The sequence below is a fragment of the Phascolarctos cinereus genome, unplaced genomic scaffold, assembly GCF_003287225.1.
Source record: "Phascolarctos cinereus isolate Bilbo 61053 unplaced genomic scaffold, phaCin_HiC Scaffold_4;HRSCAF=312, whole genome shotgun sequence".
Lineage (NCBI taxonomy): Eukaryota > Metazoa > Chordata > Mammalia > Diprotodontia > Phascolarctidae > Phascolarctos > Phascolarctos cinereus.
Window position 1 is genome coordinate 688798837 of NW_027555847.1, and position 23536 is coordinate 688822372.

The following is a 23536-nucleotide window of genomic DNA, read 5'->3' on the forward strand; positions in this document are numbered from 1 at the left end:
TAGACAAATTGTGAGAGAGAAGGATTTGAACATTGCAGATAAAGGGATAGCATGTGAGCAGTGGGTAGGAACATGAAAGGTTTGTTCAGGGAATGCTGAAAGTAACTTGGCTAGAAAAGAGGGATCACATTGGGAAATGGGGGGATAAATTGTATCAAAGATTTAGAGTTGGGAAGGACTCCAGATAGAGGACTGGATTGGGAGTCAGAAGACTTGGTTCAAAACCACTGGGGGAATTGTCACACTACCTGTGTGACCTGGGTAAGTCCCTTCACTTCTCTGGACCTGCTTCTCCATTTGTAAAATGATCACATTGGGCTAGAAGGCCTCTGAGGTACCGTCCAGCTCTTACTAGGATCCTATAATTTAGTCCAACTCTGTGATTTTATCAGATGAAGAAACTGAGACCCCTCCCCCCACACACACATTAAGTGACTTGTCCAAGGTCACATAGTAAGTGACAAAACCAGGATTTGAACCCAGATCCTCTAACTTCAAATCTACTGTTCTTTTCTTCCCACAACACCATATAGATAAAGGATGGAAATGTTAGGCTGAAGTGTTTAGATTTGATGCAGTAAAAGTAGTGGGCGATTGTGGGTTTTTGAGTGGCAAGTTAAAAATTGTATCTGAGGAAAAATAATCCAGCATCTTGGTTCTGGGTAGACTGATTCTGCTTGGGATTCTGGGCTTTAGCAGAGAGCTTTGATGTTAGATGCACTGCTTTAGTGGATTTGAAAGTCGAACCAGAGAGGCAGCAGGGTACCAGGGCACTAGCCTGGGATTCAGAATGGCCTGAATTTCAATCCTGCCTTAGATCCTCCAGTCTCCACCCCCAGATGCTTGAGCCTTCCCCTCAGAAGGTTACCTTCCATATATTCTTGTATATATTTTGTGTGCACCTTATCTATTTACAAGTTGTCTCCCTCATTAGAATGTAAGCTCCCTGAGGCCAGGAACTGATTTTGTCTTTCTTTGTGTCTGGGGGCACTTACACATTGCCTGGAACCTGGTAAGTGTTCAATAAATGTCTGTTGATTGGTTTCATGATCAATCATTTTACCTCTCACAGTCTTAGTTGTTTCATATGTTAAATGGAGAAAATAATACGTACACTATCTACCTCTTAGGGTTTTTTGTGAGGAAAGTATCCTGCAAACATCAAAGTACTAGGAAATGGAATCCAGATCAATCAGAAAAAAAAAATAATAATATCTCAGAGGAGAATCAGTGAATGGGAGCTGTCCAGTCTAAACTCAGCCTTCAGAAAATCAAGAGTCTTAGAGCAAGGCTTAGGCTATTGTTCTAATGCAGAGTTGGGGAACTGTGACCTTAAGACCACATGTGGCCCTCTAGATCCTCGAGTGTGTCCCTTTGTCTGAATTCAAACTTCATCAAACAAATCCCCTTAATAATAGGATTTATTCTGTAAAACTTGGGCTCACTCAAAAGGCTGCACTCAAGAACCTAAAAGGCCACATGTGGCCTTGAGGCTGCAGGTTTTCCCCCCCACCCCACCCCACCCCACCCCAGTTCTAATGCAACCTCAGAGGTTTGCTCAGGAACTGGAAACCTGAGGATCGTGGAATCCCTACACTGTATTGAAAGCAAGCACATGGTTCAAAACAACAACATATTTTCTGTCTCTGAAGAGGCAGGAGAGTTCTGCTGTAGAATGTGGTTTTTTGCCAGCTTCTGAATGTGAAGACAGGAGAACAAAGTATCTAAGTTGTCAGACAAGGTCACTGTATCAGATAGGTTTTTTGCTGAATTGTTTTCCTTTGTCATAAGGGAGAGTTCAATTTGAGGTTGGGGCTGATGGGGGTGGGGAGGGGGAGGTGTGTGTCTCCAAAAGGTGACTGATGCAAAAACAAAGGGCATTGACAAAAGGAGGAATAGGAAGGGTAGAAGAATTAGGAGAGGGAAGAGAAGAATTAGAAGGAGGAGGAGGAGGAGGGAAAGGAGGAGCAGAGGAAGAAGGACAGAAATGGGGAGAAGGGAAAGGAGGTGAGTAAGGGGAGGAGAGAAAGGATGAGCAGAAGGAAAAAGAGAGTACGGAGGAGAGGAGATCTAAGATTTATAAAGCACTTTCTCACAAGTTCCTGTAGGCAGTGCAATTAATATGCTGGTTTTATAGATAAGGAAACGGGAGCTCAGAAGGAAGGAGTGACATTTCCTGGATTATACTGTCAATGTTGAAGTATACTCCAAAGGGTAGAATAAACTTATAACTGCTTCTAATTGTATCTAGTATTCCCCTTTCAACCTTGAGAAAAGAACAAGAAGAATTGTTGGATATTTATTAATCTTCTACTTTTCAATATTATTTCAATCCCAAATAAGTCTATATAAGCATTCAATAATTATATGTTTTAGAAGAAAGAAAGTATTAATGTGTTCAGGGAAAAGAAGAGAAAGGAAGAGAAGGAAAGTGAAAGAAAAAGAGGGAGGAAAGAAAAGGTAGAGAAAGAAAGAGAAAGGAAGAGAGAAAGAGAAAGGGAGATAGAGAAAGAGAAAGGAAAGGGAGAGAAGAGAGAAAGAGAAAGGGAGATAGAGAAAGAGAAAGAAAAGGGAGAATCAGAAAGAAGAAAGAAAACCAAAAGGGAAAGAAAAGGGAGAGATAGAAAGAGAAAGAAAAGAAAGAGAGAGAGAAAGAAAAGGGAAAGAGAAAGAGAAAGAAAAGGGAGATCAAGAAAGAGAAAGAAAAGGGAGAGGCAGAAAGAAGAAAGAAAACTAAAAGAGAAAAAAAGGGAGGGATAGAGAAAGAAAAAGAAAAAAAGGAATGGAAGAAGGGAGGGAGGGAGAAGGAAAAGAAGAGAGAGAACGAAGACTAACACAAGCCTTGGCTTTTTTTTTCTGGGATTCATACCGGATTCTCAATTCGTCGAAACAGAACTCACTAAAGTGGCTCTGATAAATCTGGTGCTGACTCTTGAGGGTTAAACCTACCCTCCTTAAGAGAAACAGTTCTTTGCTGAATTCCTTTGCCATGGCTGGGAGGGCTCTGGGCCACAGAACCAATCCCTCCTTTGATCTCAACAATCCGAGCTGAGGGGAGGGAGGGAGGGCTCAGGCAAACCGGCTCATTCATTCAGTGTCACGTCCTCCTTATCTTCTGGAAACAAGACTCTAACCAGAGTAAGGCGACTTAAGAAGCAGTGTTAATGTCGGCATCCAACTATAAATATCTCCTTTAAAAATACATCCTGCCACTGGCAAAGCTTTCTTGATGGGCTTTCCTGCTTTGTGGTGCATGTACCATGGAGTGCTTTCTAGATGTGAAATCCTCCCCCAGTGAAAACAATTGACTTGGCATTGCAGGACGTGTTTTATGCCCTTAGGATCAGAAAAATGTTTAAAAAGGGATATGTGGAGATTTATGAGAGCCTTGTTTGCTGAAAGGAAGCCAAGTCTTTCTAGATCCTCTTCCTCAAGCTCCCCATGCTGGAGATAATATGGAACTCTTTTCTAAAAGGTCACCAGGGGAAGCTGAGGCCAAGTGAGGGGCAGTGAAGAATAGTCTGGGAAGCGTCCTGCCCTGACCTCATGGCTCTCCTGCCTTACTGCCCAAGACAGTGAGATCCAAGATGCATGCCATAGATTGTGGAGAGGCCTTCAGAGAAACAGTGTGGTACAGTGGAAAATGACTGGATTTGGAGTGAGAAGCCCAGACCTGTCTTCCATGTTAAGTGACTTGTGTAAGTCACTTGACTTTTCCTCACCCTATTTTCTTCATCTATAAAAACAGGAACTTGGGGAGGTCTTCCAGAAGAGGATGAGGTCCATAGTATTAATATAGTATTTAAAAAATGACAACAATCATCATCCTGTAAAAGTAAAATCGATTGATAAATGAACATTTATTAAGCACCTACTATATTCCAGGTACTATGCTAAGCACTGGAGATACAAAAAAAAAAGTCATAAGACAGTCCTTGACTTTGTGTTCTTATTCAATCATTTCAATCATGTTTAATACTTTGCAACCCCATTTGGAGTTTTCTTGGCTGGAGTGATTTGCCATTTCCCCCTCCAGCTCATTTACAGTTTACAGTTTACTCCTCTCAGGAAACTGAGGCAAAAAGTGTTAAGTGACTTGCCCAGGGTCACATAGCTAGTGCCTGAGGACAGATGTGAACTCAGGTCCCCCTGACTCCAGGGCTGGGACTCTATCCACTGTGCCACAGACGGAAAATGCACATGGTCAGTCGACAAGCATTTATTAAGCACCCACTGTGTGCTGGTCTTTTATGTGGCAGCCGAAGAATTTTAAGACAATCCAGAGCTCATGTACATGATCTGCCCTTCTCCACAAGGAGGCATATTGAGTTGGTTACCAGTTCCATTGGCCAATCTTTGAATCATAAACATAGAGCTGAAAGGGACCTTCAAAGACCTTATTTTCCAGGGGACCTAGAGAGGGCCAGTGACTTGGCCAAGGACATAAAGTCAGTAAATAACAAAGTCGTGATTTGAACTCAGGTCCTCTGACTCCCAACCCCATTGATTGTTCTACTGTGACACATAACATCATGCTGCCAGGCACTGCCACCACACGCTAGCCCAATGTGGAGCATCCTGAGGACCATCTGGAGACACCATGTCAGCAATCAGCTTGTGTCCAAACTACAGGAACAAGACGATCATTCCTTTTCCTTTTCTCAGCAAGTGTAGGTCTCCTTCACCACTAACAAGGTTTTTAATTACTGCCTGTCAATGTTGTCAGGAGGAACAGTTAACAGCTGTTCCCATTGGCACAAGGAATGGCTCTAATCAGCTTCTGTGTGGACTCTTGATTCTCACCTTACTCCTCACCTCTCCTCTCATCATCTCTGGTTCCCCATTCCAAGATGCCTTCTCACCTCTGCAACACACCAACATGTGCACACACATGCATGCACATGCACATGCACGCGAACACACACACTCACAAACTAGAGGCCATTACTCTCATTTTTCAAGACAGGCAGAATACTACACTAGAAAGAACGTTCAACTTGGCATCTAGAGACACCTGCTTAAAAAAAAAACCAACATCTGATATTTACTAGCTGAGTGACCTGGAGAAGTTACTTAATTTCTCTGAACCTCAATTTTTTCATCTAGAAAATGGGAATAATAATGCCTTTTGTATTTACCTTGAGAGTTCATGTTGCTGGTGGATAGCATTGGGAGTTAAGACCTGGATGCAAAGTCTACCCTTGACTATCTAACACTTATCAAAAAAGTCAGAGTCTGTTTGAGATCTGCCTTAGTGGCAGGAGTAGAGAAACATTTCCAAACTGCTTATTGGCTTGGTTTAAAACCCAAGGCCTTGAAATGGAGATGATAAAGGAAGGGCTGACTCCGTTCTGTTTTTATATCAGTCCTCATTCTTGGAGTAAGACACAGAGTGTTGTTTGTTTTTTTATAGAGTAAAAATTAGTGTGAAAATGCATTGAGAAGACCATTTAGTGATAGACCTCAGAGGCCCTTTAGTCTCACCCTGTCATTTTAGAGGTCATAGGATTATATAGTCTAGAGCTGCCAAGTACCTCTGTGGCTATCCCCTTCACAATCCAACTCCTTCATTTTAGGGAGGAGGAAACTACTTTTCCCAAGGTCATATAGGTAGAGAATGTCGAAGACAAGATTTGAATCCAGATTCTCTGCCATCTGATTCACTGTATCATTCTCCCTCCTATCATCTCTAAGTAAAGTTTTAAATTGATTTATTCCTTCTTAAACTGGTTTCTTGGTCTGTTGCCCAAAATCATCCTCTCTCAGAAAGCAGGATGTGTGACTTGTCCAGGGTCACACAGCTAATAAATGTCTATGGTGGGATTTGAAACCACACCTAACTGACTATGAGTCCAATGCATTATCCACTCTATTATGCTTCCTCTTTTAGATGGGTCAAGGGCTCATCCAGCCTCTGGTTAAGACCTCTGGAGCAGGGGGAGCCCACTCCCTCCTGAGGCAGCCCATTTACTCTTTTGGACAGCTCTAATTATCAGGAAGCTTTTCCTCTTATCCAGCCTAATTCTGCCTCTCTGCATCTTCCTCCCCATAGCTTAGAGTTCTGCCCTCTGGGACCCAGCAGGACAAATCTCATCCTCCATCATGACAGACCATCAAGTGTTGAAAGATAGCCACCTTGTGCCCGCTAAGTCTTCTCTTACCCAGACATTAAGCAAACCCTTTGGAGGTGTGTATATCTCTGTCAAGCAATCCCTGTCCATCTTTTAAATGTCCACTATTAGTGCTGAACGTGAAATCGGATGAGATCTCACTCAGTTAAGCTCCACCATTGGTATTAGCTGCGTGACTGTGGACAAACTGGCAAACCACTGAGCCTCAGTCTCCCCAGTTGTAAAATGGGAATAATTTTCAGCACCTACTTAACAGGGCTGTTATGCGCATTAAATGAGATAATATTCATAAAGTTCTTGGCAAACTTTAAAGTGCTACATTAATGTGAGTTATTATTATGTGAATAATAATAATAAACCTAAACTTGTTTTCTTATCTTTAAAATGGGCATAATGTGCCTGTAATCTTTACCTCATAGACTTGTCCTGAGGGTCAAACAAAACTTATGGATATCAAGTGCTTTGCAAGTCTTAAAATTATATATATATATGTATATATATATATATACATATATATATATATATGTATATATATATATATACACACACACACACACACACACATACATATGTATATACACATATATACACACACACATATATATAGATATATATATACACACATATATATACATATATACACACACTATATATATACATATATGCACACATATATATACACACACACATATATATACATATATATATACATACATAGATATAGATATATGTAAGTGTCAATTGTTTGGTCAGAGGCCGAATTTGAACCCAGGTCCTCCTGACTTCAGGACCAGTGCTCTATCCACTGCACCACCCAGCTGTACCCACTTCTATCTGAGCATCTTGGAGTATCCCAAGAGGAGCAGAAGGCATGGTCACTGCCCTTGTGAAACTTCAAACCTGGGGAGACAGCCAAGACAGGTTACCAAGCAAGTGCTAGAATTGGAGGGTCAGACAATAAATGACATGCTTCAGAGATAAATATGTAGTCAAGGAAGACTTCCTGGAGGTATGAGGACTAACACTATGCCTTTGGGGACCTGTGTGGTGTAGCAGAAAATATGTGAGACTGAGACTGGAATTTGACCCTGGGTTCAAATCCTAACACTTCGACCTAATACTGCCTGAATCGGATTGGGCAAGTAAATGCTGACGTGTACATGGCACTTTTGTTTGCAAAACAGTTATAATGAGCTGGATTATCTCATTTCAGCCTCATCACAACTGTATGAGTCAGGACTGCAAGCATTAACAACTCTGTTTTATAGAGGAGAAAACTAAGACCCAGCATGAGCTGGATGGTGTATCCATAATCCCATGGTTAGTAAGTGTCAGAGATGAAATTGAAACCCAGGCGTCCTGGATACTAGAGCCATTATGCCACCTTTCCTTTCTAGTGACTCAGTTTCCCCATCTGTGAAATGAAGAAGTTATATTAACTGACCACTAAGGTCTCTTTCAACCCAGATCTTTGTTCCCATGGGCAGCCCTGAGAGGGAGGTAGCATGGTACCTTGGCAAGAGCGATGAATTGGGAATCAAAAAGACTAGATTCGAATCTTTCCTCTGGCCCTTGATCTCCACGTTCCTATTGATAGGACACTTAATTTCCCCGAAGCTTCACTTCCCTTATTTGTAAAATGAGAAGACCGATGGACTAGGTGATTTTTAAAGTCTTCTCTCTCTCTCTACATCTCTGTCATCATTTAGGAAATTATGAACTCCTTGAGGGTAGTAATTATCTTTTGCCTCTTCTTGTATTTCCAGTGCTTAGCACAGTACTTTCTTTTTCTTCTTTTTTGCCTCGCCTCATGGTATCTCTGTTAGGGCTGATGACTCTATTAGAATCTGGACTCTCAAGCTGCAGAGAGAATCATTTGCCTCATGTTCCAAAAACTCCACAGGAGATCTGTGCTTACACCTGGCACATTCACACATTTAAATTACGTAGGTGCTTAGTAGGTGCTTAAAAAATGTGCATTGATTTTTTTTCCCATGCATCTCATGATTTGGAGAGGCAGAGAGAATGATTATGTTAAAACAGTGCCTGATATAGTGTTTCTACTGTAATCAATCTCACATCATCCCACTAAGATTATTTGTCTTGTAAGGGGCATATTTTTCTTTTCTTGTAGGCATCAACTTCATGCTGACTTGTTTTATTAAGATGAATGTAAAATGCTACTGTTATCATTATTTACATCTTGTCCTCCCAACTAGAGTGCACTCCATGAGGGCAGGGATTGTTTTTTGCCTTTCTTTGTATCCTCACCACTTAGTACACTGCCTGGCACACAATTAACGATAAATGTTTGTTGACTTTAATATTGCCATCTTCCACTACTCTCTGACCCTAATTAAGAGGACCCTAGAAGCAACCTCTCGGCTGTCATTTCCCACCCCAAATCTTCCCTCTCCATTGCCCTCCGATGGGCTCAAGCCAGAATCTTGCAACATACCCATGTCTAGACCAATTGTTTCCATATTTAGTTAATGTTGATAATGAAACCTTGCAAAGGAGCGAGTTTCTGCCACTAGCTAATAACTTCCTTCCCAGAGCTAAATAAAGATTACCAGCCTGCATTTTGCATTGCCCATTTCTAAAATAAACAGAAGCACAAAAATTAGCTGGAATAATTGTGCAATTAAACAGCTGTATAATTGTTGCACCAAACTATGGTGGCTGAAAGGGAGGCGAAAACCTTTTTTTCCCCTCTAATGCCCATTCATTTAAACATTTAACTAAACAGTCCAAATGTGTGAACGTGCCAGGTGCAAGCATAGACCCCCTGGAGATTTTTTGGAACATGAAACAAATAATTCTCTCTGCAGCTCTAGACTCCAGATTTTAACAGAGTCATCATCTTTAACTGGGACACCATGGGGCAAGGGAAAAAAAATGTAATCATGTCCCCATTATATAGATTAGGACTTAGAGGAAAGGAAAATCATTTTCTACTACTTGTGAATCAGCTGGTGTGCTTTGGAAGAATCCAATGCTTTCAAATAACATTTTAAGATCAATGATTTGAACTCCTTTTTTAGAATTCCTAGGACCATAGATTTAGGGCTGGAAGAAAACGTTGTTGTTCATTTGTTTCGGTCATGTCTGACTCTTTGTGACCCTATTTGGGGTTTCCTTAACAAAGATACTGGAGTGGTTTGCCATTTCTTTCTCCAGCTCATTTTTACAGATGAGGAAACTGAGGCAAACAGGCTTAAGTGACTTGCTCAGGGTCACAAAGCTAGTAAGATTTGAACTCATGAAGAGTTTTCCTGACTTCAGGCCTGGTGTTCTATCCACTGTGTCACCTACCTGCTGGAAGAAAACTTAGAGATGATCAAATCTAATCCCATAATTTTATAGGTGAGCAAATTGATTCCCAGAGATGGCAACTGATTTGCTCAAAGTCACATAGGCCAAAAGGAGCATAGCTGGGCCTTGAACCCTTGTCTTCTGACTCCAAATCAGGTCTCTTTCCTCTTAGCCATGACACCCCTCCTATCATCCTTCTTCTGCCTGCTTTGTCTTTCTCATTTATTCTTATAATTTAAATTTTAGTGGCTGAAAATGTATTTCAATAAAAAAAATTTTTTTGAGAATATTTAAACCTGATGAAACTCAGTGAGGTAGCAAACCAAAGCTGGTAATCTTGGGCATGGTCCTTTCATTGCATCAGGAAGGCAAGTTTGAAGAACCAAGACCTTGGTCTTATACCAGTGGGATATCAATATCCAGTGTGATTCAGCAGAACTTGACTTGTTTATCTCCGGCACTTGGCCCAGTGGCTGGCATACAGTAAGTGCTTAATAAGCACTTCTTGCTCTACCTCCTCCCTGGACATCTCTGCTTCCTTGCCATCATGCATCCCCTCCCCCAATCACTTGCCAGCTCTCCTTTTTGCCTTATCTGCCACCATTAGAATGTAATCTCCTTGAGGACAGAGACTATCTTATATTTGTATCCCTGGCACTTAGCACAGTATCAGGTACATATTATGTGCTTAATTAATGTACCATCCATCTAGGTATCTACCTATCCAATACATAATAAATTCTTATTGACTGAATACCAAATAATCTTTTTCTTTAGCAAGACCCGATCCTCATAGGGTTTATGAATAATGGAAACTAGATGGAGAGTAATTGCTCTTTCAACTCCTGAGCTACACTCTCCTTTAATTCTCAGAGGACACCTACTATGTATATACATCCTTACCCCAGCTAGACCTGGTTTGAACATCTCTCTCTACCATAGATTTATATTCCTGTTTTTATGAGCCACCTGCCTGCTGCTGAGTGTGGCGGTAATTACAGCTTCTGCTAACACAGCTTCACGCTATCCATGTCTACAGATGGTAGAGGGGACCCAAAGGTTGTTGGATTTAAAAAAAGAGAAAGAAATTAAGCATGGGTAGTCACCAATACCAAACATATGTAGGTTTTCCAAGCAATATGCCAAACTATGTTCAGAACTTTGTTTTTTTAAAACAAACAGATAAGAATACATGGGCAGAAGTCCTTTTGACAGTGGGAAAACAAGACCCCATATCCTTGGTAGAAATTGTCCAACTTCCTACCTGGAAAAAACCCATGGAAAAATTTGGAAATGTCATTCCAGAATTTTCATCACCTCCAGACCTCCCCATGGTCACTGTCCCATCTCACTTCTTCAGTGACCCATATTCTGGGTCACAATTCTGCAGTGACTTCATCCCTGTGAAGGTGGAATCCTATAGTCTGGAAAGTATAAGATGCTTCCCCTATCAATGGTATTTGCATTCAGAAGATTAAAAACCATAGGAGAAACAACCAAGTGAATCCCTAATTGTAGAAATACAAATATATGGGGGTGGGGGGAATATTTTAGGGGGAGATATTTTCCACATAACTCTGAAAATGGGCAACATATGGCTTCCTGTTCTTTTAATTTTTTTTTAAGTTAAGCTTAATTAACTCTGACTATAACAAAGAATCAATGAACCAACACCTTAAATGAGGAACATTGCTCTCTATTTCTTCCAATGTATGTTGGTCTTCATAGAGATGCTGTTCCATTATTACAATTAGTGTGTGTGTACTGTCATGTTCTACTTTTTACCTAACATCACTTTGTGATTAGAATGTAGCAAAAGTATGTAATGGACGGTGGTGGATTTGGATTCCAGAAGACATGGGTTCAAATCTTGCCTCTCTTACTTACTAGGTGGGTAGCAATTGGAAAGTTACTGAACTTTGAAAGCCCCAGTCTATTTCATCCATAAAACAGGATTCATAATACCTACAGTACCTGCCCACAAAGGTTATTATGACACTCAAATGAAATCAATTCTATAAAGTGAGATACAAAGATAGAGATTTTTATAGGGCCTATAACTTCATTCTTTAATGTAGAGAACTCTAGGTAAGAACTTCCTCTACTCCTACAGATCTGTGCCTTTCTTTCAACCTCAAGTTTTAGAGAATTGCTTGGGGTTATTAAAATTAAATTACTAGAGATTCATTAGTGGGAAGGGTGCTAGATTTGCAATAAAAGAGACATGGTTGCCTTAGACTCTATGTGATCCTGGGCAAGTCACTTAACTTCTCTGTGCCTCGGTTTCCTTATCTGTAAAATGAGGAGGATTGGACTCAATGGTCTCTAAGGCCATTAGCTTCTGACTCTAAATCTATCAACCTATAAGACTCTCTTCACTTCATACTAATAACTCTACTAATAATAACTATCCCCCTCCTCTCATAGAATGTAAGCTCCTTGAAGGCACTTTTGTATTTGGATTCCTGCAGCCTAACACGTTGTCCAACCATATACAACACTTAACAAATGCTTCTTGACTGATTGATTGTGGGAAAGGAATAACTAGAAAACCTGGCCCTTACTTGCAAGGAATTTAGAAGCTAGTTAGGGAGATACACAACACACACACACACACACACACACACACACACACACACACATACACACACAGACACCCAGAAGACTTAAGGACAAGTAGAAAACAACAGACAGCCTTCTCTTTCCTGCCTTCATCGCTCTGTATAATTGGTACACTCTGGCTGGAATACACTCCCTTAGAATTCCCAGCTCCCTTCAAAGCAGAAGTTTTACTCTAGTTACTCTAGAAGTTTGTGTCTTTTTTCTCCTGAAATTACTTTGCATTATTTTGTACCCTCAACTCTTCCAAGATTCCAGTTTCAGAATAGTTGCTGATCTACTTTGGTAGAAAGCATTTCTAAACTGAGGGTCCCCTGCAACAACAAACTCACTAGTCTGGAGCAAAAACTCAATCTTGTTATATTTACTTCTCTATATACAGATAGAAGCCTCACAGTGGAAAATGAACTCCTTGACAGCAAGGACATTTTTTTTTTTACTTTTATCTCCAGTCTGTAGCATGAGGCCTCCATATAGCAGGCACCTAGTGAGTACTTGCTGAATTGAAGTAAGCTAATTAATTTGGGAGAGAGAGACAGACAGAGAAGGAGGGAGGGAGAGAGAGAGAAGAGAAGAGAAGATAGAAAAGAGGAGAGGAAGAAAGAGAGGGAGAGAGAAAGAGAGAGAGGGAGAGGGAGGGAGAGAGAGAGAGAAGAAAATACAGAGACAGAAACTCAGAGAAAAAAAAGAGAGAGGAAAAGAGGGGGGAGGAATTATGGCTGGGACATGCTGATCCCTTTACATTACTAAAATCAACATATGTCTACATAGTATAGTTTTCCGTTATTAAAAGCTTACACCTACACTAAGACTTTTGGGACACCCTGTTTGTGCCAGCTATATGCTAGGAACTAGAAGATAGAAAAATATATATTATATACATATATTTTCTATATAATATATAATCTCTGCCTTCATGGAGCTCACAGTCTATTCAAGAGATAAGACAAATATACAAGTAATGACAAACTATGATGGAATGAATGAATGACTAATTTATTAAGCATTTACTCTGTTCCAGAATGTTATGAATGCACAGGAAAGATACAAGGAAAACATTAGGTTTCAGAAGAAGTGGTCTCATCCACTTGAGAGAGCAGAGGATGGCAGTATAAAGCTGGGCCTTACAGGATGGGAAAGGATTGGACAGGTGGACCCAAAGGGGGAGAGATGGCAAATAACATGGAATTTAGAATCAGAGAACCCCAAACCCTGAAATCCGCTACTGGTGCAATGTTAGCCAAATCACTTCATTTCACAGCTCCTCATCTGTAAAATGAGAGACTTAGGCTCCATGATCTCTGCGGTCCCTTCCAGATCTAACTCCCATGTTCCCTTGACAGAGGTATTGCACATGTAGGGTGTAGGGAGAGAGTGAGCTGGAAGGGTAGTTTGGAACCAAATCATACCTGCCCAGGATGAGAATCACAGAATCTCAGAGTTGGAGAGAACCTCAAAGGCCATTGAGTCCAGCTTATGCCAAGGAAAAGAATACCTAGTACATCTTCCCCATTAGAGGAAGGACTGTGAATGTGAGACAAAGAATTCTGCCCTTTATTCCTAAGCTAAAGGGGAGACACTGGAATTTTTGGAGTGGGAAAGTGACCCAAACCTGAAATTAAAAGCCTTCTCTTATTCTTTATGTCACAGAGGAAAAATCAAAAGAAAAAAAGAGACAGAGAGACAGATTTAAAAGAAGAAAATGGAAATGAGGGAGTTGAGGACGGGATTTGTGACTCTTTCTTGGGAACGGGGAGTCACGAGACAGAAAGGAAAAGGCACATTTGTCATCGGAGCTTCCCATCAGAAGAGGTCTCCCATGCTCAGGCAGGCCTCCACATGGGAGATAAAGACGTGGCAGATTTCCCACCACCACCCCCTCCATCCCCCACATTGCTCGTTGCTCAGGAGGACAGCCTTGGTGGAAACACCCATCTGTTTTCACCGCCTCTAAAGCTAGACTGAGTGTTCCATGTTGAGTCAGACTCCGGGAGCTGACTCGTGCTCCACAGCATCCCTGCCGCCAACCACAAACCTCAGGGATTCTAAACAATGTCCTCTCTCATTCTCTTTCTGTCCCTTCCAATAGCATATGCGAGAGGCCGCAGAACGGCGGCAACAGTTGGAATTAGAGCATGAGCAAGCCCTGGCCGTTCTCAACGCAAAGCAGCGGGAAATTGAACTCCTGCAGAAGGTGAGTTGGTGACTTGGGGTCTGGGTTGGGAGACAGGATAAGGTGGGGTGTAGTAAAGGGGGAAGGAAAATGAGTACAACTCCTGCAAGGGAGGGTGAAGGGGGATACTGGGCTTGACCCCCTTCTTGCCATGCCTTTTCTCCCAAGAGTATTTTGTTATTTTTTATTATTCTTTATGCCTGGGATAAAAAGGTTCAGAGTATATATTTCTAAGGGTTGGGGTATTGTCCTAGAGGCTGCTGCAGGGGGAAACAAAACCTGGTATTATGGAACTGTAGGACAAAGTGAGAAAGGATCTTAGAGGTTATCTGGAGATGGTGTGGCACAGAGGACAGACCACTGACTTTGAAGGCAGAGGACCTGTCTTTGTCAATTGTTAGCAAAGTGACCTTGGGAAAAACCACTTAACCTCACTGAGTCTCAGTTTCCTGATGTATGAAACGAGAGGGTTGGCTTAGATGGCTTCAGGTTTTTATTCCTAACCCAATTCCTAACCCCGTCTCCTCATTTTACAGAAGAGGAAACTGAGGTTCAGAGGAGTTGATGGAGTTGTCCAAGGTCACACAGTTATTAACTATTAGAGCCAGGATTTTTAAAAACTTCTATCGTGAACAGAATCCAAAGTTTTAGAATTGGGGGTGTAGAGGTAATCTAAGCTAACCCCCTCACCTTGTAGATGAAGAAACAAAGGTCTAGTGCAACCACAAGTTTTGCACAAAGCCCAGAGAGAAGGGGCTTGCTTGACCAAGGTTCCACAGAATCCTGATTTAGACCCAAATCTTCTGACTTCTCCTCTAGAGAAATTTCCACCATGTCACACATTTGCATTTACTACAAAAATAACCTTTGCTTATTGATCTTCTGAAATTTCCTTGGGGCTATGAAGCTTCACAACCCTGGACCAGCAATGGTAGTCCTGGTGACTTTGTAGATGGAAATATCAGTTCTTCAAAGTCAAGAGCGAAGGCAACATCACACAGTGGAAAACACACTGAATTGGCATTACAGGACCTGGGTTTGAATCTTACCTCTGACACTACCCATGTGACCGTGGGCAGGTCATCAGTTAAGTGACTCTGGGGGCCTCATGTCTTCATCCGTAACATGGGAGGGTTAGATCAGAATTCACTGGTATCAAACTCACAAGAGAAAAGGCCACATTCCTAATTATATTTTAATCTGGTTCAGGCCCACTCAGGAGTTTTGCAGGCCATATGGCTCTGAGTTTAACACTTCTGGATCAGATGACCTCCAAGGTCCCTTTCAGTTCTAAATCTATTAGTTTATTATTGGATTCAGAATGACAGAACCAGCTATACCTCTCATGTGACCTTAGGCAAGTAATTTCTCCTCTCTGGGCTTCAGTTTCCTTATCTATAACATGAAGAAGACACTCCATCTCTGAGTATTTCCTCCACACCTGGGACGTCCTCCCTCCTCATCTCCTCTTGGCTTCCCTGGGTTCCTTAAAGTACCAGCTAAAATCGTGCTTTCTACAGAAAGCATTTCCCAGTCCCTCTTAATCATAGTACCTCCTCTGTTAATTATCTCCTATTTATCCTGCATATAGACTGTTTGTATTATTATTATTTGTATTTATATTATTTGTATTATTATTATTATTGTTGTTGTTTGCATGTTGTCTCCCCCATTTGATTGTAAGCTCCTTGAGGGCAGGGACTTTTCGTCTCTTTTTGTATTTCCAACACTTAGTATAGTACATAGTGCATTACAGATGCTTAATAAATGCTAATTTACTGACAGAGAGCTGGATTAGATGCTCACAAACATTATGCATCATGGGATGGCTGTCTTCAAGAATTTGAAGAGCTATGTCAGGAAAGAAGGGTTAGGCATAAGACGATAGATGTCTCAGACACCTGCTAGCTGTGTAACCCTGGGCAAGTAACTTAACCTTCTTTGCCTCAGTTTCCTCATGTGTAAAATGAGCTGGAAAAGGAAATGGCAAACCACTCCAATACTTTTGCCAAGAAAACCCTGAATAGGGTCACAGAGAGTTGGACATGACTGAAAAAAGACTGAAATGACAGCTATTGATAGATGTCTAATTAAAAGGGACCTATTCCAACCCATCTATTCCAACCCCCTCATTTTATAGAGGACCAGAGAGTGACTTACACAAGGTCACATGGGTAGCAAGTGATAGAGATAGTGTTTGAAAGCAAGGCTTCTGACTATAGTATTACTAGTGTTTCCACTGCATCCCTCCACCTCCTTGGTCCCAGAGAGCAAACAAGGAGCAATGGATAGAAACTGGAGAGGTGCAGATTTTAGCTGAATGTAGGGGAAATCGTTCCCATTCTGAGAGTGGTCTTAAAGTAGAATGAACTGTCTTGTGAGGTAGGGAGTACCCCCTCATCAGAGGTATCCAGGTAAAGGCTCTGGATGACCAATTGCCAGGGATCTTGTAGAGAGAATTTTTGCTCTGGGGTGAGTTAGCCAGGATTGTCGCCGAGGTTCCCTCCCAACTCTGAGATTCAGTGATCCTCAAAAAGCATCCCAGAAACAAAACTAATAACAGTGGCTGCCTGATGTGTTTCCTTAACCCCAGTGATAGGGTAGCAAGTAATTACTCTTTCTTATATATAGCTACCTCTGCAGATTACAGTGTGTTTATCCAGCTCTCTGATCACAAAATGAAGAACATCATATTGCTTGCTCAGCCTCGCTGTCGATAGGAATCTGACGCAGTGATTCTTCTCCTCTGGAGTTTATTAGCAGCCCCCATTGGCCTGCCGAGTGATAACTCCTGAGGTTGTGTTCTTAATCATTTATCAAGATCTCATATTAAGGAGAGATTTTATTAAGCCAGGGGCAATGCCATGGTTTCTATTACCTGTCATAATGGGTTTGCTAACGCTCCAAGAAGCCATATTTTATCAGATGCTATCTGGTGGAGATATTACTAGGGCCCCAGAAGAAATATGAGTCTGCTCATCACCTGTGGTGCCAAAGACTTTGTTGTTGAGTTGGAGATGAATGTGCTTCCCTGACATCTGAATTCATTCTTCCTCGCAGCCCCGGACCCAACGTCCTGAGGCTGGGTTCCCTCCAGGAAGATCTGACTGTAGAGAGGGAAATATGATAGAAAAGTTGATATGGGACAATGGAAAGGGGGCCAAGGGACCTGGGTTGAAATCCCCTGCCTCTGCTGTTTCTTAGCTGTGGGATCTTGGGCAAGGCAAACTTAACCACCGTGGGCCTCAGTTTCTGATCCAAAAAATAAGGGGATTGGATTAGACGGGCTCTGACAACAATAATATTAATAAAAAGTAGCATTTATAGAGTACTTTAAGGTTTGCAAAGCACTTTACAAATATTATCTCATCCAAACCTCACAGTAACCCAGAAGGTAGGTTTTATTATTATCTCCTTTTTATAGATGAGGAAACTGGGACACATAGAAGTTAAATGACTTACCCAGAGTCACACAGCTAGTAAGTGTCTGAAGTCAAATTTGAACTCAGGTTTTCCTGACTTCGGGTCTAGCATCCTATTCACTACACCATACTGACTCTCTGAGGAAGAGGAAACAGGTGAAATGCATGCTAATTAATTTAGCTGTTTCTCAAATCATTTGGCTATATATTTAATGAAGAAGGGAGGTAGAACCTTGAGTAGAAGTGACCAGCTCTGTGTCCACTACATTTACTAAAATAGAGTGGACAGCTAGTGGGGCACTGGATAGAGTGCTGGGCCTGGAGTCAGGAGGACTTATTTTCCTGATTTCAAATCTTGTAGAGGGAATTTTTGTTCTGGGGTGAGTTGGCCAGGATCGTCTCTGAGGTTCCCTCCCAACTCTGAGACTCAACGATCCTGAAGAAGCCTCCCAAAACTGAAACTAATTACAGTGGCTGCCTGGTGTGTTTCCTTAACCCTGGTGATAGGGTAAAATTTGACCCTGTTTGCCTCAGTTTCCTCATCTGTAAAATGAACTGGAGAAGGAAATGGCAAACCACTGTCATATCTTTGCCAAGAAAATTCCAAATAGAGTCATGAAAAGTCATACGTGACTCAAAAATGACTGACTGGGGCAGTGAGGTGGCGAAGTGGATAGAGCACCAGCCCTCGAATCAGGAGGACCTGAGTTCAAATCGAGCCTCAGACACTTGACACTTAATAGCTGTGTGACTCTGGGCAAGTCACTTAATCCCAACTGCCTCACCAAAAAGCAAAAACAAACCACTTAACCCCATTGCCTGGCCCCCCAAAAAATAAAAAATAAAAATGACTGATCAACAAGCATCATAAAAACAAAAAGGGGAACAGTGGGCTCCCCCAACTGAAGGTCTTCGAGGCACGATAAGATGACCTTTGATTTTTGGTTTTTTTGGATAGGCAATGGGGTTAAGTGACTTGCCCAGGGTCACACAGCTAGTGTTATGTGTCTGAGGCTGGATCAGATGACCATTTGTTAAGCGTATCATAGAGAGGATTTGTATTCAGGTATGGGTTGGGCTAGATACCCTGCTAACTCTGGGCTTCTGGGATTCTAACAGTGATTAGTCATTCACAATATTGAGCTATGTCCTTTTCTGCAGGCCTCCGAGAGAGGCTAAAACAGAACGTAAGAAAACACAGGAGCAAGATAACAACCTGTGATTTCAAGAGCACAGGGAAAGACGGCAACTAGTCTATAGCTTTGTAGAAAAGTCCAAGGGAGATGCCATGAAGGATCCAAGAGACTGGCCCTAGTCATAGGGCAGTTAAGTCCAGAAATCTGGAGAAGGAAGGAATGAAAGAACACAGTACGGGATGAATGCGTGATGTGATCACAGACAAGGCCTGGACTTAAGAGTCAAAAGGGCAGTATCATAAAACAATGCAAAGTGCAAAACATTTGGAGTAAGCACAAAGGTTAATATCCCTGCTTTGTGACTGACTGTGCAATAGTTGGCTAGTTATAGGAGCATAGATTTAGTTCTGGAAAGGAGTCCAACCCACTCACTTTACAGATGAAGAAACTGAGGCTAAGAGGATAAGTGACATTCTTAGGGCACACATCTAGTAAGAGTCTGAGGCAGGATTTGAATCCAGGTCTTCCTGATTCCAAGCTTGATCTACTATGCTACCTAGAAGCCTCAATCACTTTACCTTTTAGCCTCAGTAACTTTCTTTGTAAAATGAGGGAATAGGAGTTATTGGCCTTCCCTTGGAGCTCTAAATCTGTGACCCTGGGGCTCAAGACCAAGATTCATGTTCAATCATTAGCTGTGTGACCTTGGGCAAGTTACTTTCTTTCTCTGGTCAATAAAGGCTTATTAAGTGCCTACTCTGTGCTAGGCACTGTGCTAAAGATACAAAGAAAGGTTAAAAAAAAACATCCCTACCCTCAAGGAGCTTACAATCTAATTGGGGAAACCAAATATATACAAAGCAAGCTGTTTACAGGATAAATAGGAAATCCTTAACAGAGGGAAGGCACTAGAATTAAGAGGAGTTGGGAAAGGCTTCCCTTAGAAGGTGCAATTTTAGTTCGGACTTAAAGGAAGCCAGTAGGTGGAGATGAGAAGGCAGAGCATTCCAGGAACTGGAGACAGCCAGAGAAAATGCTCAGAGTTGAGATATGAAGTTTTTGATTCCTGGAACAGCCAAGAGGCCAGTATCACTGGATCAAAGAGTCCTTGTCAGGGAATAAGGTGTAAGAAGACTGGAAAGGTAGGAGAGGACTAGGTTATGAAGGGCTTTGAATGTCAAACAGAGCATTTTGTGTTTTATCTTAGGCAATAGAGAGTCAATGGAATTGTTGAGTAGGGGGTGACATGATTGGATCTATGCTTTAGGGAAGTCACTTTAGTAGCTGAATGGAGGAAGAATTGGAGTACAGAGAGACTGGAAGCAATCAGACCCAAAATAGTCCAGGCGTGGGGTAATGAGAGTCTGCAGTGTCAGAGGAGAGAAGGGGGCGTATTCAAGAAATATCATAAAGGTGATAGGCCTTGGCAACGGCTTGGATATGAAGATGGTGTGATGGTGAGACAGTGAAGAGTCCAGGTGACTCCTAGGTTGTGAGCCTGAGGGAGGATGGTGTTGCCCTCTACAGTAATAGGGAAGGATATGGCAGTTTAGGGAGAAAGTTAATGAGCTCTCTTTTGGATATGTGAACCTAACCTTTATATAAAGCATTTTAAGCTTAGAAAAGCATTTTACATGTTACCTCATTTGATCCTGACTACACCATGGTAAAGCTGCTATTATCATCTCCATTTTACAAATGAGGAAACTGAGGCAAAACAGATAAAGTGACCTGCCTGACACAGCTAGTATCTAAGGCAGTATTATAACTTGGGTCTTCCTGACTCCAAATCCAGCATTCTATTCACTCTGGCGTCCTGTCTCTCCCCGAATTCTCATTTACGTGGACAATATATGGAAACACATCCACCAGAAAGATTTCCAATTGATTAAGTGTGTCTTCAGAAAGTTACAAAATGTGAAGACAAGAACATTCTCCTGGCAAAGGCTGATCGCTGTCAATGGACTGTGTGCACTCTGTCTTCTTGACAGTGACTCCTATCTCCTCCACGCCTAGCACACCCCACCTTTTTTTTTCCATCACAAACAACAGTTGTAATGATTGAGCTTTTACCATAAAATGATTTTTTGCACATTTCCGATTCATTAGAGGGCCAGATTGATTTGGCCATTATTTTTAATCTCTCGTCCTTGTGAAATGATTTTTCTCATTTTTTTTTAATGCTGCTACTGAATTGTATAAAACCCAACTTAAAGATCTATAATGAATGTTTCTGGGGGATTTCAAGCTCTTCTCTTGGGTCACCTGATTGTAATTACTTTGGGAGGCACAGAGGACCCATGGGTAAGGCAGGATGTGCCTAGAATAATTATTTTCCCCAGGACACACTGCAACCACAAAAGGATGAGAGGCCTTCTACTGACCTTCCTAGCTACCCTGGATATAACCCAAAGCACACTGTTTTTGTGGGTTGTATATGGTTATTATGATGATCCCCTGTCATATACCCTTTCCATCATGGTGGGACTAGGCTTATTTGAATGACACACTTTCCTATTTAAGCCATTTAGAAAGGACTACGGTGTGAGAAGCAGTGAGGTTGCTCAGTGGTTAGAGCACCAGCCCTGGAGTCAAGAAGACCTGAGTTCCAATTTAGGCTCAGACACTTATTAATTGTATGACCCTGGGCAAGTCACTTAACCCTGATTGCCTAAAAAAAAAGAAAAAAAAGTTGTGTGATAATAGGATTTAAGCTCTATGAGGGCAGGGACTATTTCACAGCGTTCTTTATAGTAGTAGAATTAACGACATCTCCCCAACTCCCACACTTGGACTAGGGTGATCAGGCTCCTCCAGGAATAGAAAAATAATAATAATAGCTAACATGTCTATAGTGCCTACTTAGTGCCAGGCACTGTGCTAAGTACTTATTACAAATATTGTTTGATGTGATACTCACAACAGGTCTGAGTGGTAGGTGCTGTTATCCCCATTTTACTGATAAGGAAGCTGCAGCAAGCAGAGGTTAAGTGACTTGCCCAGGGGCACACAGCTAGTAAGAGTCTGGGGTCAAATTTGAACTCAAGTCTTCCTGACTCCAGGTCTGGTGCTGCATCCATTGGGTCACTGTCTCTAGCAGGGTCAGTGTGACCCTGAAGAAGTCACTTCCACAAATGCCTCAGAAACCTTTTCACCCTGGAAAATCACTCTACCCCTGAACTCTCGAGTCAGAAGCACCCTCTGCCACTGCAGCCTCTGCCTCTGATCGTCTCATTCTTCGTAGAACTTACCTTTTAAGGAGGACAGCCAGGGCAGCTATGTCTTCATCCTTCTCCAGGCTGTCCTCCTGACTTGCCCCACTTTCTTTACCAGCACTTAGCATGTTTTGCATGTCCGGCATATTTTGTTGTTGTTCAGTTGTTTCAGTCACGACCAACTCTTCATGACCCATTAGGGGTTTTCTTGGCAGAGATACTGTATTGTTTTGCCGTTTCCTTCTCCAGCTCATTTTACAGATGAGGAAACTGAGGCAAATAGGGTTAAGTGACTTGCCCAGGGTCTCATAGTTACTAAGTGTCTGAGGCTGGATTTGAACTTGGGTCTTCCTGACTCCAAACCTGGCACTCTAGCTACCCGCCTGGCATATACTAAGTGCTTAATGGCTGCTTATTGACTTGACTTCCCCTTTCTGGGACTCAGTTTCCTCATCTGAAAAATGAGAAGCTTCACCTGGATTATCTCTAAGATTGCTTCTAGCCCTTGATTTATGAGCCAATAAAAAAGATCACCACCTCCGGGAAGTCAGTTTGCCTGAAATCTTACCACATGCCAGAACCTTTTTGGAAGCTGGAGTTGCCTCTGGAGATAAGCTTTACCAGAGTTGTTGAAAATCATTAACTTAGAACTAGAAGAAACTTTGAGATTATTGAGTTCACACCCTCATTGAACAGATGAGCAAACTGAGACCCAGAGTTGACAACTGACTTACCCAAAGTCACACAGCTAAGAAGAGTCAGGATTCAAAGTCAGATTTTTTGACTTCAAAACCAGCACTTTTCCCACTGTACCAGATCCGGAGAAGGGCCTCCCCCAGAGTCATAGGGTCATAGCTTCATGGAGTTAGAGTGAATGGGGACCTCAGAGGGCAGCTAGTCCAACACCCCCATTTCACAGATGAGTAAACCAAGGCCCTGAGGAATTAAGGCCTTTGCTCAAAAATTACACAGGTTAAGTGTTAAGTGACAGAGTAGGGATTCGAACCTGGGTCCTTTGACATATCCAGAATTACTACTACTGGACAATGGTGCCTCCTTTCTAGGTTTCTGCCTCAGTTTACTGCTTGTGCTTTTAACTGTTAAGTTCTAATAATCTCCTCTGAGCCCTCCTCACTCCTCCCATCCCAAAATACCCCTGTTTAGAAGTAGCTGCTAAAACGAGCTCCCAATTTTCAGCTCCACTTAGAAACAGTGCTGTTATCTTCAACTTGGCTGAGTTTTAACTGCCTGTTACTGTTGTGGGGTTGTTGTTGCTTTTAAAAAAAAATTCCTTAAATCTTGCCAGTTGACAGTTGTCTCCGAGTCCACTGAATCACTGGAGCTGTTATTTATATCTGCTCTATACGTTCTCCAATTTTTTTTCCTTCTGCCATTTTGAGAAATTGACGTCTCTGGGAACAACTATTAAGTTGATTTAAAGAGCGAAGTAATTAATTTCCTGTGTTCTCCTAGGAGCCCTCGCTGCCAATAAACTCACTGAAAATAGGCATAGAATGAAGTAAGT

The 23536-nt window shown here is 41.8% G+C and overlaps 1 protein-coding gene across 1 annotated transcript in view; it reads left to right on the plus strand.

The window, feature by feature from the left end:
• The window catches only part of RIMBP2 (RIMS binding protein 2), a 435603-nt gene that overhangs the window by 304520 nt on the left and 107547 nt on the right, over nt 1–23536 (plus strand). Inside the window, 1 exon segment of the mRNA XM_078154256.1 lies at nt 14155–14259. Coding sequence (XP_078010382.1) covers nt 14158–14259 — 102 coding nt within the window. The 5' untranslated portion in view covers nt 14155–14157.